Below are 14775 nucleotides of genomic sequence, written 5' to 3'. Positions count from 1 at the left end.
GGAACTGTAAACTACCTCATAGCATTTCCCAATTCCTCACTAAAGCCTAAAGTGTACCATGTTAATTCTCTCAAGCCTTTCTATTCCAGAGACTTACAGGTTTGTCAGTTTACAGTCCAGGGAGATGAGGCTGAGTGGCCTGACGGTGTCTACTATGACGGGAAAAAAGACGGTGGCGTGGAAGAGGTGAACCTCTCAACCACCCTGGAACGTCTGCAGCGGCGACAAATCAAGGAGCTGTGCACTAGCTTCGCCCCATTGTTCTCAGCCACCCCAGGACGGACTGAACGGGCATACCACTCCATTGACACAGGTAATGCTCACCCAATCAGAACCCCACCCTACCGGGTGTCTCCTCATGCCCAAGCTGCTATAGAACGGGAGATCCAGAACATGCTACAGATGGGTATCATCCGCTCATCTACCAGTGCATGGGCATCTCCTGTGGTTCTGGTACCCAAACCAGATGGGGAAATACGCTTTTGCGTGGACTACCGTAAGCTAAATGCGGTAACTCGTCCGGACAACTATCCAATGCCTCGCACCGATGAGCTATTGGAAAAGTTGGGACGTGCCCAGTTCATCTCTACAATAGACTTAACCAAGGGGTACTGGCAAGTACCGCTAGATGAACCTGCCAAGGAGAGGTCAGCATTCGTCACCCATGCGGGGGTGTATGAATTCAATGTCCTTCCTTTCAGCCTTCAAAATGCCCGCCACCTTCCAGAGGTTGGTAGATGGTCTACTAGCTGGACTGGGAGAATTTGCAGTTGCCTACCTCGATGATGTGGCCATTTTTTCAGACTCCTGGCCCGAACACCTACTACACCTGGAAAAGGTCTTTGAGCGCATCAGGCAGGCCGGTCTAACTGTTAAGGCCAAAAAGTGTCAAATAGGCCAAAACACAGTGATTTACCTGGGGCACCAGGTGGGTCGAGGAACCATAAACCCCCTACAGGCCAAGGTGGATGCTATCCAAAAGTGGCCTGTCCCAAGGTCAAAGAAACAGGTCCAATCCTTCTTAGGCTTGGCCGGATACTACAGGCGATTTGTACCACACTATAGCCAAATCGCTGCCCCACTGACCGACCTGACCAAAAAGACCCAGCCAAATGCAGTTAAGTGGACTGATGAGTGTCAAAAGGCCTTTACCCAACTTAAGGCAACGCTCATGTCTGACCCTGTACTCAGGGCCCCGGATTTTGACAAACCATTCCTAGTAACCACGGATGCATCTGAGCGTGGTATAGGAGCAGTGCTCATGCAGGAAGCAACAGATCACAACTTCCATCCTGTCGTGTTTCTCAGCAAGAAACTGTCTGAGATGGAAAGTCACTGGTCAGTCAGTGAAAAGGAATGCTATGCCATTGTGTACGCCCTGGAAAAGCTACGCCCATATGTTTGGGGACGGCGGTTCCAACTACAAACTGACCATGCTGCACTACAGTGGCTTCATACTGCCAAGGGGAACAACAAGAAACTTCTTCGTTGGAGTTTAGCTCTCCAAGATTTTGATTTTGAAATTCAACACATCATAGGAGCTTCTAACAAAGTTGCTGATGCACTCTCCCGTGAGAGTTTCCCAGAATTCAGTAGTTAAAAAGTGTTCTTAAAATGTAAAAGTCTGTTAGTTATATACTTAGTAGTATATGTAAAGGTGCATGTGTTGTAGTAATCTGTTTATTTTAAAGTTCTAGAAGGAAATCGCCGCCAGTGAGCTTCCCCACTGTCTGCAATTTGGGGGGCGTGTCATAAACAGATAGCTAAGGGTTAATGTCTCTTTCACCTGAAGCACCTGACCAGAGGACCAATCAGGAAACCGGATTTTTTCAACTTTGGGTGGAGGGAATTTTGTGTCTGAAGGCTTTGTCTGTCTGCCTGCTTTCTCTGAGCTTTGGAGAAGTAGTTTCTGTTTTCTAATCTTCTGTTTCTAAGTATAAGGACAAAGAGATCAGATAGTAAGTTATATGGTTTCTTTTCTTTGGTATTTGCATGAATATAAGTGCTGGAGTGCTTTGATTTGTATTCTTTTTGAATAAGGCTGTTTATTCAATATTCTTTTAAGCAATTGACCCTGTATTTTGTCACCTTAATACAGAGAGACCATTTGTATGTATTTTCTTTCTTTTTATATAAAGCTTTCTTTTTGAGACCTGTTGGAGTTTTCTTTTCTGGGAAATTTCAGGGAAATTGAGTCTGTACTCACCAGGGAATTGGTGGGAGGAAGAAATCAGGGGGAGATCTGTGTTTGTTGGATTTGCTAGCCTGATTTTGCATTCCCTCTGGGTGAAGAGGAAAGTGCTTTTGTTTCCAGGACTGGAAACGGAGAGGGGGAGTCACTCTGTGTAGTTTCACAGAGCTTGTGTCTGTGTATCTCTCCAGGAGCACCTGGAGGGGGGAAGGGAAAAAGGATTATTTCCCTTTGTTGTGAGACTCAAGGGATTTGGGTCTTGGGGTCCCCAGGGAAGGTTTTTCAGGGGGACCAGAGTGCCCCAAAACACTCTAATTTTTTGGGTGGTGGCAGCAAGTACCAGGTCCAAGCTGGTAACTAAGCTTGGAGGTTTTCATGCTAACCCCCATATTTTGGACGTAAGGTCCAAATCTGGGACTAAAGTTATGACACTGTTGGATCAGCCACTACACAGATCCACCAGCTGTTTCCTCCTTCATCCCAGGAGTCCGAGAGCAGCAGTAACAGACACTACTGCAGACTGAAGAGGCTGTTAACAGCATGCAATGGCTTTGTTGCTATTCATCATTCTACGCCCCAACAGAATTCTGGGCAAAGGTAATTGTTGTGTTGCGAAATCCAGGTTTGCATGCTGCTGAGTGACGTCAACGCCCGCCAAAGTGGACAGACCCCCTCATTTTTCGAACCAGCTCAGCCAACCCCACTTTGGGGACCTACAGCACCTCACACAGAGCACTTGTAAGGGGCCTAGGTCTGCTGGCTCTAAGAATGAAGAAAAGAAGCAATTATCAAAGAATAGAGACTAGACTCAATAAGTGCATTACACAGACATCTTTATTTTTTCCCAATTAGCAATGAAATGCCATTCCATTCAGAGACTGAGTTGTTTAGAATTTCAGTTTAAATGTACAGCGTAGATCTCTTGCCATCACCAGCAGAAGGTGGGTTTCCAAAACAGGGTTCTTCTCTAGGACTAATCACAGGAATGGGGCAAGGGGATGAAATGTATGAATGATTTTCCTTATGCATGAAATAAAATCAGGAACAATGAAAAAAGATCCTTTCCATTATTCATCCCTAAATGGAAACTGTGGGTGGGCCAAAAATCTAAAAAGAAAGGTAACATTTATGAACAATCCATCCATAACTATATTATTAGGACATCTGAATGCAAAATGCAGGGATCTCAAAGAGCACACATGCAACATTTTCTACCTGTCTAAGGGCTTTCTTTCATCTGTACTACCTAAACACGTGAGTGCTCTAATGTACAGTCTCTAGTGAGATGACAGTACGTTACAGCAACAGGTTGTTGGATTCAGTGTTAGGGTTGCCAACTTTTTACTTGCACAAAACCGAACACCCTTGCCCGCCTCTGCCCACCCTCCTTTGAGGCCATGCCCCTGTCCCACCCTTTCTCTGAGGCCCCACCCCCACTCACTCTACCCCCCTCTGTTGCTTGCTCTCCCAATCCTCACTCACTCGCTTGTTTTCACAGGGCTGTCTTAGAGTGCTGGGGTGTGGGAGAGGGTTAGGGCTCTGGCTAGGAGTGTGAGTTCTTAGGTGAGGCCAGAAATTAGGAGTTCAGGGTGCAGAAGGGGGCTCTGGGCTGAGGCAGTAGGTTGGGATGTGGGAGGGAGTGAGTGCTCCAGCTGGGGGTGCGGGCTCAGGGGTGGGGCTGGGGATGAGGGGTTTGGTGTACAGAAGGATGCTCCAGGCTCGGATTGAGGGGCTTGGAGAGCAGGAGGGGGATCAGGGCTAGGGCAGGGGGTCGGGGCGTGATGAGGGGGTTGGGGTGCAGGCTCCAGGTGGCACTTACCTCAGGCAGCTCCCGGAAGCAGTGGCATAGCCCCTCTCTGGCTCCTATGCATGGCCAGGTGGCTCTGCGCGCTGCCCTGTCTGCAGACACCGCCCCCACAGCTCCTATTGGCCATGGTTCCTGGCCAATGGGAGCTGTGGAGCCAGTGCTTGGGGTAGGGGCAGCATGCAGAGCCCCCTGGCTGCCTCTACACGTAGGAGCCGGAGGAGGGAAATGCTGCAGCTTCCGGGAGCTGCATGGAGCCACGGCAGGCAGGGTGCCTGCCTTAGCCCTGCTGCACTGCTGATTGGACTTTTAAACGGCCCTATCAGCAATGCTGACTGGAGCCAGGTGAAAAACCAGACACCTGGCAACCCTATTCAGTGTGGGTGCTGGGTGGTGTTGGTAGCCTGTGATCAGACTAAATGATCTGGTCGTCCCTTCTGGGCTTAAACTGCATTACTCCATTTCAGTCCTAACAGCTATGATCGTAAGTACATCCTTTGTCATCACTAGGGTCAGTATAACACAAAACCTTATTTCTTTGTGGGGTGACCACTGCTGCCTTTCTTCTGCCTCTCCACAGAGTTCTAAAATACAGCCAAGTATTATGACTTACTGTTCATAATGCACATAGGGACGGTTTTTGTTCATCCCATCAATGGTTTTCATGTCCTCCTCAGAGAGCTGGAAGTCAAAAACCTGACCCAGAAGACAGGATCAAACATTGGGTTATTCCTGCAGGATGCATGTTTATTGACAGAACCACAAGCCTCATGTTATATGAAAAGGAAATGAAATAGATATATGAATTTGGGCCTGCTCTTTCCACTGTATTTTAGATATTTCAGAGGTGAAGGGTTTGTAGCTATGTAACTGTTGTGATTTTATTTTCTGTGAATTTCATTTTTAAACTTCTAGGAATCTGCTGTTTGCAGAGGCAGCTGCCATTTTGGGAAATAAAGGGCATGTTATACAGGAGATACACACTTTGCTCTCTCATGTAGATGTACTTCCTTGTTTTGTTCTTTCCCTTAATCTAGAAGAAATCAGTCAGTCTGATATTCCTTGGGTATGGAAAATAGAACAACTGATCTCTTTGGAAACTAAAGTATCTAGGAAAGCTGTTTAAGACCCTGGACTCAACTGGGCAGGGGAGGACATAGCAGAGTTTGGAGAGGACCCGTGGTCTAGGCAAGAGGCTGAGGGCAGGAAAGGGGCACACTCCTACTGGAAGATCATTTGTCTTTCCAATGCTCAAAGGGGCCTATATTCCCATCTGATGCCAAGAGTAGCATTAGTCATTTTGGGAAAGGGCTCCACAAATCAGTAACTCCCTCAGAATTTTGTCTTTGGGAGACACAAGGAGGACTCTAGGGTTTTTCTCCCCATATTATTATTTGTTCTCTAGTGGGTGCCAAGTTACACAGTTCAAATGGTAAAATGGCAAAAGCCTTCTCTAAGAAGAAAGAACCTGCCTGAGAACTATCAGACACTGTGTAGCGCAGTTCTCAGGCAGGATCCTGCAGTGTCATACTGTCAGGGTCGGCTCTGGCTTTTTTGCTGCCCCAAGCGCCAAAAAAAAAAACCTGCACTGGGGCCGGAGGGGAACAAACCTGTAGCTCGGCTGGAGTGGCGAAGGAGCAGGAGGGAACAAACCTGCCAGCCAGCCAAAACAGCAAAGGGGGGAGCGGGAAACCTGCCGTCTGGTCGGAGCAACCTGGGGGTGGGGCGTGAAACCTGCTGGCCGGTTGGAGCAGTGAAGGAGGGGAGGCGCAAAACAAACCGCCCGGCTGGAGCAGCGAAGGGAAGAAAAACAAAAAACCAAAAAGGAAAAAAAGGAACCTGTGGGGCGGCGGATGCAGGGGACCTCCCAGCCCTGCAGACCCCGGGCAGCGGAGTGCACACCCCAACTAGAGGGGGGTGCGGCCAGGGCTCCCTTAAGTGGGGCGCTCGCCACGCGGCCCCTCCCACCGCGCCTCCTGCTGGGAGGGCTCCACGCCGCTCTGGTCGGCGGGCAGGGAAGGATGCAGGCTGCCGTGCCAGGCTTGCTGCAGACCTGGCACCACTCCCAGCAGCTCCCCTACTCCGTGCCGCCGCCCCCTACAGGGCAGCAGGAGCAGCAAACCAAAAAGTAAAAAACCTGCAGGGCGGAGGAAGCAGCGAAGCGCAAACAAAAAGAAAAAAGGATTGGGCGGAGTGCTGCCCCTTGGAATCTGCCACCCCAAGCACCAGCTTGCTCGGCTGGTGCCTGGAGCTGGCCCTGCATCCTGTATATGGGCACAAAAGTTCTCAGCCCTCTACAGTGTCCCATCTAAATCTGCACATCTCATCCTCTTCTCTGTGCACTCCTGTTTTACCTGGAAGTTTTCTTCAATACGCTTTCTGGTGAAGCTTTTAAAGAGGACCACAATACCACGCTGCAGCTGGTAGCGCAGGGCTACTAGAGCGGGGCTTCGGTTGTATTTTTTGGCAATTGCACCCAATACTGGGTCCTCCAGCAGAACTGGGGTGCTTTGATCTATCCTACAAGGGAAACAGAGAAACAGAGAGTATTTCTGGGATGAGGAATGCAGTCATCTCAGCCTAGTGAGGACAATACCTGTATAATCTCAAGATAACCTACTAGGTCTTTTCCAGCTCTCATTTTTATTCTATAACTCTATAAATACCAGATATTTTGAAGACAGAGGGTACTTTCCCCTCCCTCCAATCCATTTTTGAGGTTCTAAACCTGGGAGCCCAGTCCAGTTTCTTTCCTTACCAGGTCTTGTCTCTCTGTGATCCCAGAACACTATAGGCTTCAAGGAGGATATCCTTGGATTTGCAGAAGGCCAGTAATTTGCCTTGGTTGAGGTAAGGGTGACATTCAACCTGCAGAATCACCCCCCAACCCAAAATTGAGATTTCAGATCATATAAGCAGCAGCAGTTAGACAAAAGAAACAGCAGATGCTATGTTGAGGGGATACAGAATGTTAAAATATCAAAAGTAAATTTCAATAAAATATCCTTCAATTAAAATACAGCCTGGCAGTGCAAGTGACCATGGGGCGCAGTTTAGCTGATAACAAATCCCCCAAAACAGTTTATCTAGTAGAGGACAGTGAAGCCAATACATCGTGTGTGAGGACAGGCTTAATAAGGACTTATAAACTGAGGGTCAAATCCTGTCTGCCTTAAGCATGTGTGTTGTCCCCAGACAGCTCATTAAGTCTTCTACAAGCAGGTTTTGGCCCATTGTGTACCGTTGTGCAGCTAAGATATGGATCAATATCATGTCCTGGACCAACACTGTCATTAAAGCCATGGCTATTAGTTATAGTGAGATAATTACTAATAGATGTTCTATGGGTCTTTGCTGGGACCAGTTGTAACTGTAGGTATGGACGATATGGCACTCTCATTTTAAGCCCTTAGTTTCAGTGGCTGCTAACTTCCCCTCATGTGGTCTCTTGGTCTAAAATTTCTCAAGCTTGGTCTCAACTCACAAGTGATTTTTTGAGGAGGAGGGAAGAAATTGAATCAAAATCAGTTTTCAAGTTGTCCAACTATGAAACAACAGTTTTTTCCTCAAGATAAGACATTTTTCTCTTACATATTTTAATATTGAAATGTAGACGTTTAGATTTACAACGTCAAAATTACCTTCTACCTATATATAATCCTCCATATAGAACTTGTGCTATGCTAAGTTTAAAAAAAAATATTACTTGAGAGGTAAAATTACTTTCAACTACTGACTATGGGATGTTGTGCATATCCTGTGTTATTTTGCTTATCATATATAACTCAATTCTTTCCCTTTATCCAGCATGTATGGAATACATCTGGGTATCTGTGTGAAAGGTAGGCAAATAGATTAGACAGTCACATTTCTGAGTATGAGTTTGGATAACCTGGTAACAAAACATCCTCACGTTCCAAGCAGAGAAAGGCTGGTGCTCTGAAAGTCCATTCCCCTAGCAGGGGAATGAGGTAGCAGGAGAGGAGATCTAGATATACAGGGAAGCAGCTGGGTCTATCTTTCTCCTGCCCCTCTCAAACACTGTTTCCGTTACAGGTATTTTCTACTTTATTTTTTTATTTTCATTAGTTTTTCCATAAATTTAGGGATGGGCACAAACAAAGCCCTTGTTCCAAGCCCCATAGAATTATGTTGGGTTTTTTTTTCAGAACCTGAACCTGAATCTATAGCTGCTAATGGCCCCTGTCTTTAACGTCAGCTGTTGCAACACCCACAAATTCTGAGGAGTTCCATATCAGGGTCTAACTGTTGTGGGTTCTGTCTATTTGAAGTGGAGCAATAAGGAAGTTTCCTTTTTGATTTAAAAGGCTGGACATAAGTTCCTGCTGAGAAAGACATTCTGGAGTTTCTGCTTCCTGTAAGCACTGAGGTTCTTCCCCTATAAACGAAACTCTTCACTGACTACAAGTTCTGAATTTCTTTCAACTCAACAATTTTAGGTCTCCATCCAAAGCTCAGAGTTTTACCTGGTTGAGAACAGGTTTATACTTGAGCCCTGGTTTGTTCAGGATCATCTCCAGCTGTCTGATGTTGAAGTTGGACACTCCGATGGACTTCACCAACCCTGCATCTTTACATGCCTCCATGGCCTGGGAAACACAACAATGGCCAGTTCCATTATCAGTACTTGTAGTATAATTTCCATGAGACTAGAAAAATTATGCTCAGCTGGGCTCACTCCATATAAAATTATTTCACCAAAATATCATAACACATACAGTAGGGGACATTTGATTTGTTCTAGAACAAAACTCTGATCCAACTGTTCACTTAGGCATCAGATCTCCATCCAATCCACTGAAATAAATCATCTTTTCCCCCAGTAGAAAGTAGACAATCTGGCCAATGCCTCTCCCAGTTGTTTTCTCCCTAATTTGTCGCTCACATATACAGAAACTCAAAGACATAGCGATACCCAAACACTGCTAGTGAACAATACAGAAATAAGGGTACCACATAAGTATGGGAATGTTAACACCACTTTAAGAGCTTTAAGGCAAAAAATTAAATAATTAAGTATGAAAATTAAATACTGAAGGAGATGGACAAGTGCAGTGATCACCATTAGCGTGTCTGTATTTACCGACAGTAGCCATGCTGTGGTGTCTGAGATGTGCCAGTGTTTCCCTGCTCTGATCATAGGAAATGACTGCAGGGTCTCAGATCACAAGCAGTGCTATGATAACAATGATATGGTGCCAAGTTCTGTTTACTTTTTCCTTTTAATAGAAAAAGCTTGCTAGAGTCCACTGAAGGGAATGCACATATCAGAGGGGAAGTTTTAGCTTTTTCCTTTTAAATGAGGGAGTTTAGTTAATGCTCATGAAAATGAGGAACTGATAGCACTAATTAGAACCTGGGATAATGTGAGCAGACACTATGCTAACTTTCCCAAAGCTCTACCAGTGCACCTTGATTCTGACCTGATGGCTCTTTGTATTTCATTTCTGGCCTCTCTTGATATATAAGCACCAATGGAATTAAACTGACTGATGGATTTTGTAATGTGAGTAAGCGTGGACAGACTTTGAACCTAGCTCTTCAGTGTTGACAGGCTGGCTCACTAATAAGCTGCAGTGCCGAGCTACTCAAAGAGCATTAGCTAAAGAATTAGGGATCTGATGGAGTCCTCGTCTTGTCTGACTCTCGGGCAGAATATTTCATCCCATTCCCTCATCTGTGGAAAACATCACCTGTAAAACCCAGACTACAATTCTGTCCCTGAAAATGCCTTTGGCAATATCCCTGTCCTAAGACCAGGGAACGCCAAAGTATCTCAAAGTGAGGTTCTGCTCTACAAAGTGATTCTGTTTAAAAAAAAAAGAAAAAAAGGCATGTGAGGTTTCATGTTTGTTGTCCCTCAGTGATTTCCCCCTCAAATCTGCTCAGTTCACACTTAAAAATCTATTTTACTTAACTAGCTGCCCTGAATACTCATTGAGGCTCTGGGTTATGCACAGTTATTGTTCTGGTTTAATTCTATCAGTCTGACACTGATGGAGTAACCTACCCTAGTATGATGGGGCAGCTCCTGCAGCAGTCAAGAAAGGGTTAAAGAGGTCCTTTGGGCACAACCCACTACATGCATGAGGCTTGTCAAGGATGGAGCAGGTTAGGACCTTAAAAGGGAGGATACTGGCTCAGTCTGGGTGGGAATCTGGTGTGAGCAGAGCTAGAGCTCCCCAGGAGACAGGGGTTGTTTCCTGGGGAAACTGCGTGAGCACACTGGCCCCCTGAGGAGGTAAAGGGACTGGCTTTTCTATACATTCTCCTTTGCCCTCTAAAAAGGTCATATGATTGAAAAACCCCAGAAGTCTGAGCACTTTCCGGGTAACAGTCTGCAGGCTGACTAAGGAGACCGGATGGGCTCTTAATTAACACTGTGTTATTCATGTCACTTACCTCCCAAGTCTGACGCAGATCTACAACATCGAAAATGAATTTTCCATTTTCATCCTTTGGCAATGTATCTGTCCCAGGCTGAAAATAAAAGGAAAATCCCTCTTGGTCATGATACTTCTTACACAAGTGGATTTTAACTATTTTGTGGCCAAGGAACGAGTTGTAAGGAGAAGGAGTGAGCGAGGGAAGGTGTTGAAGTCTAAAGCTGGATAAAAGCTATAGAATGATTTTATCTAAAATGTGGAAATGGCAGAAGTGCTAATTGACTTTTTTGTTTCAGTATTCACTGAAAAGGTTAGTACTAATTGGACCTCTACCCGTGAAAATGAGGTAGGATCGGGATGCCAGAACAGGAGGGGTCAGGCGGCCATGGCCCCCCCCCTTTTCTTACCAGTCACAAGGATGAGTGACAGGAGGCAGAAAGAAGCGAGAAGGGAACGGGGTCTTGGGGGGAAAAAGCACCATGGGAGTGGGGCCTCTGGGGAAGTGGCGTCAATGTGGGAGCGGGGTCTTTGAGGCAATAGGCAGTTTGAGGGCGGTGGCTCAGGAAGAAGGGGTGTCATCAGGGCTGAGGCTTGGGGAAAAGGGGTGGTGTGGGGCCTCGGTTCGAGCGCCTGTGCCCCCCCCCATCCTTTTAGGATACTTCCACTACTCCTGCATAGGATATGAGGGTAAAATAGGGAAAGAACAAGTTAAAAATTACTTAGATAAGTTAGATGTCTTGAGTCACCAGGGCCTGATGACTGAGGAGATATCTGAACAATTAGCAATTGTCTTTGAAAAATCATGGGAGATGGGAGAAATTCCAGAGGACTGGAAAAGGGCAAATACAGTGCCAATCTATATTAAAAAAAAAGGGAATAATGACAACCCAGGGAACTTCCTAACTATCAGGGTGGTTAAGTATTGGAATAAATTGCCTAGGGAGATTGTGGATTCTTCATCATTGGAGATTTTTAGGAGCAGGTTAGACAAAAACCTGCCAGGAATGGTCTAAATCAGTGGTTCTCAACCTATTTACTATTGTAGGCCATATTCAGTTCTACCTGTATGACCCTGAGGATGTCACATGGGCCACAGCTCTGTGTTGATTGGGCTGCAAGTGGCACGTGGGCCACAGGTTGGGAACCACTGGTCTAGATAATGCTTGGTCCTGTCATAAATGCAGGGGACTGGACTAGATGATGTCTTAAGGTCCCTTCCACACCTATGATTCTACCTTGAACTGAAATGAATGCCTAGAAATAATTTTGTGTCAATAAGAGGATACCTGTTGATACTGGAAAATTAATTAGCTCAGCTAAATACTACTTTGATAACAAATTTTGTTTATATGCAGTGAAAACAAAGCATGCATGTCAAAAGCAGTTAGTGCCCAGAGATATTACAGATAAACCATATGTGGTGTCACAGAAAACTGATAGCTTCTCTGACAAAAAGAAAGAAGTTTGAATTAATGAACACGATTATCATAACCTAAGTCCCAGATTTGGACCTTAGCGTCCAAAATATGGGGGTTAGCATGAAAACCTCCAAGCTTAGTCACCAGCTTGGACCTGGTACCTGCTGCCACCACCCAAAAAATTAGAGTGTTTTGGGGCACTCTGGTCCCCCTGAAAAACCTTCCCTGGGGACCCCAAGACCCAAATCCCTTGAGTCTCACAACAAAGGGAAATAATCCTTTTTCCCTTCCCCCCTCCAGGTGCTCCGGGAGAGATACACAGACACAAGCTCTGTGAATCCAAACAGAGGGACTCCCCCTCTCCGTTCCCGGTCCTGGAAACAAAAAGGACTTTCCTATTCCCCCAGAGGGAATGCAAAATCAGGCTAGCCAATTCAACACACACCGATCTCCCCTGATTTCTTCCTCCCACCAATTCCCTGGTGAGTACAGACTCAATTTCCCTGAAGTAAAGAAAAACTCCAACAGGTCTTAAAAGAAAGCTTTATATAAAAAAAAAAAGAAAGAAAAATACATACAAATAGTCTCTCTGTATTAAGATGACACAATACAGGGCAATTGCTTAAAAGAATATTGAATAACAGCCTTATTCAAAAAGAATACAAATCAAAGCACTCCAGCACTTATATTCATGCAAATACCAAAGAAAAGAAACCATATAACTTACTATCTGATCTCTTGGTCCTTACACTTAGAAACAGAAGATTAGAAAACAGAACTACTTCTCCAAAGCTCAGAGAAGGCAGGCAGCCAGAAAACAAAGACCTCAGACACACAATTCCCTCCACCCAAAGTTGAAAAAAATCCGGTTTCCTGATTGGTCCTCTGGTCAGGTGCTCCAGGTGAAAGAGACATTAACCCTTAGCTATCTGTTTATGACAACGATTAATACGTTAAAGAAGTTATAGCTGATGACAAGTGATATCAGTAACCCAAGGTTAGTTTTATAGATTATTGGTGAATTTCCAGAGTAACTAGAGTTAGCTTTTGATCCTGAAGTGTATATTTGAATTTAGAGAGTTTCCAAGATAGTTTGTAAATTTGCCAGTCCACACACACACACACACACACACACACACACATATTTTAGTGGCATAGTGTGAACCCAGGAAGCATATGATGTTTTAACAGCAAGGATTAAAAGCATAACCTATGTGCTGAATATATTTTGATTGTCAAGGCCAAAAATATTTCATTATAGACTGCCTCATGCATTAGTTTTTCTTTTGTCTTTTGCCTTCCCCTTGAATACCCATCATAGGCTACTTTTGCAGGCTGGACGTAAGACTAGATGGACTATGGGTCTTTTTCAGAACAGCTCTGCTCTGGCCCATGGATATACTCCCAAACATTTGTTTTCCTATGTATATATTTTAAATAAATGTTTACCTTTAGAGACATGGGGTTGTGGATAATGAAGAGATCAAGATAGTCAAACTTAAGTTTCTTCAGTGATTGTTCCAGGCAGCTGCGCACAAGTTCAGGATGGTGAAAGGTACTCCAAAGCTGTAATGATTCAAACACAACTGTTCTTTCTGAAGAAGTCCTCTCTTGTCTCTTCTTTCTGTAAAAACCACTTTTCTAAAATGTCTTAGTCATGTCATACCACTGGCTTTACCTTTTCAGCAGAAGGGTTGTGTTGTGAGCTGGTTGTGTGCAAAGATGCACATGAGAGTAAGAAGTGAATGTTTCCTGAAGAAGCAGGGCAAGCGGCTGAAATGCAGCCAGGATGTCAGAAGTGCACTTGATCTGTACAGGAACTCTATGTGAGGCCATTCTCAAGGTTAAAATCTTTAGGGCTAAATTTGTTGTCCTTGGTTATTAGAGTCATTCTGTTTGACTGCAGGACTCGGCCCTGAATGAAGCAGCTGTGTTAGTTTTGCTTTCACAGAGATAGAGATGAGCCTTGTGCTCAAACCTGTATCTTGTTTTAGAATGTCGTTTCCCAATTCTGTGAATAATACTCCCCTAAAGGCAATCCTTTTAATATTGGCCTTGACATTGGCAACATTCTTCATAAATTAGACAAAATAATTAGCTGAGGAAGCAGTATGATAAAAATACCGGTGTTAAAACAAAACCTACTTACCTTTCCTGTATAAAATATGTCCTCTCTTTTGACTGTTCCATCTGCAATCTTCTCGTGAACGGCTCGCCCAACCTCCTCCTCAATCCCATATACAAAGGCTCCATCAATATGGCGGAAGCCAACTTCAATAGCCACCTTTGTAGCCTCCTCACATTTACTTTTTTGAACCTACCGGTTAAGAAGGTGTAGTGTCAGTCTCTCTGCATTAGGGATATTTTATGCCAGTCATCTAGAGATTTGATCCCCATCTGAAAGACCTAATGTGGAGTTTTTAGATTCTGATACCTTCACATTTAGAATCTTTGAATTTATCTTAAAGGAAATTCAAAGATTCTGGGCCTGATCCTCTGTTGCCCAGCATCTTGCGTCATCATCTACACCACAGCAAAGTAAATGGAATGTAGGTGTAAAAAGCTACTATTCAGACACAGCAGGTTTTTTACTCCCACTGTGCACAGAAGGAAATAACTCCTTGAAATGCAAAGCAACAGATTATCAGACCCATTATTTCAGTTTTCTTTTTACAAGATTTAAAGGACAATCAGTACAGGACCCTGAGACCAGGAGTGAAGAGCTGTAAGAACCAGATATTAACATACACTATGGATTAGAACCCCCAGTCTAGTTGAGCTAAGCTACAACCTATTTATTTTAATTTTTTTTTCATGATTTATACGCCAAACTCATGATTTTGTCCAAACTGAATTATGCTTTTGAATTCTTGAGTTTGGCAGGACCGCATTCCTTTCATGAGTAGTTGTAACAAAGGCAGCTATTAAAACTGCTTGGTGAGAACTATGATTTCA

The 14775-nt window shown here is 44.6% G+C and overlaps 1 protein-coding gene across 2 annotated transcripts in view; it reads right to left on the bottom strand.

Moving 5' to 3' along the window:
* LOC115639767 (estradiol 17 beta-dehydrogenase 5-like) overlaps window positions 1-14775 on the bottom strand; it is a 296315-nt gene that overhangs the window by 280116 nt on the left and 1424 nt on the right. Inside the window, exons 2-9 of one of the 2 annotated variants that reach the window (XM_030542744.1) lie at window positions 13970-14137; window positions 13270-13386; window positions 10419-10496; window positions 8483-8605; window positions 6754-6863; window positions 6350-6515; window positions 4609-4691; window positions 3008-3298 (exon numbers count right to left, since the gene is read on the bottom strand). In XM_030542744.1, coding sequence (XP_030398604.1) covers window positions 3259-3298; window positions 4609-4691; window positions 6350-6515; window positions 6754-6863; window positions 8483-8605; window positions 10419-10496; window positions 13270-13386; window positions 13970-14137 — 885 coding nt within the window. In that variant the 3' untranslated portion in view covers window positions 3008-3258. Of the gene's footprint in view, window positions 1-3007; window positions 3299-4608; window positions 4692-6349; window positions 6516-6753; window positions 6864-8482; window positions 8606-10418; window positions 10497-13269; window positions 13387-13969; window positions 14138-14775 lie in introns of those variants that run through there. The other variant, XM_030542751.1, reaches the window with a different exon arrangement.

The sequence above is a fragment of the Gopherus evgoodei genome, chromosome 1 (genome assembly GCF_007399415.2).
Source record: "Gopherus evgoodei ecotype Sinaloan lineage chromosome 1, rGopEvg1_v1.p, whole genome shotgun sequence".
NCBI lineage: Eukaryota > Metazoa > Chordata > Testudines > Testudinidae > Gopherus > Gopherus evgoodei.
The sequence above is the reverse complement of the archived record's forward strand: the minus strand, read 5'-3'. Positions and strand labels throughout refer to the sequence as shown.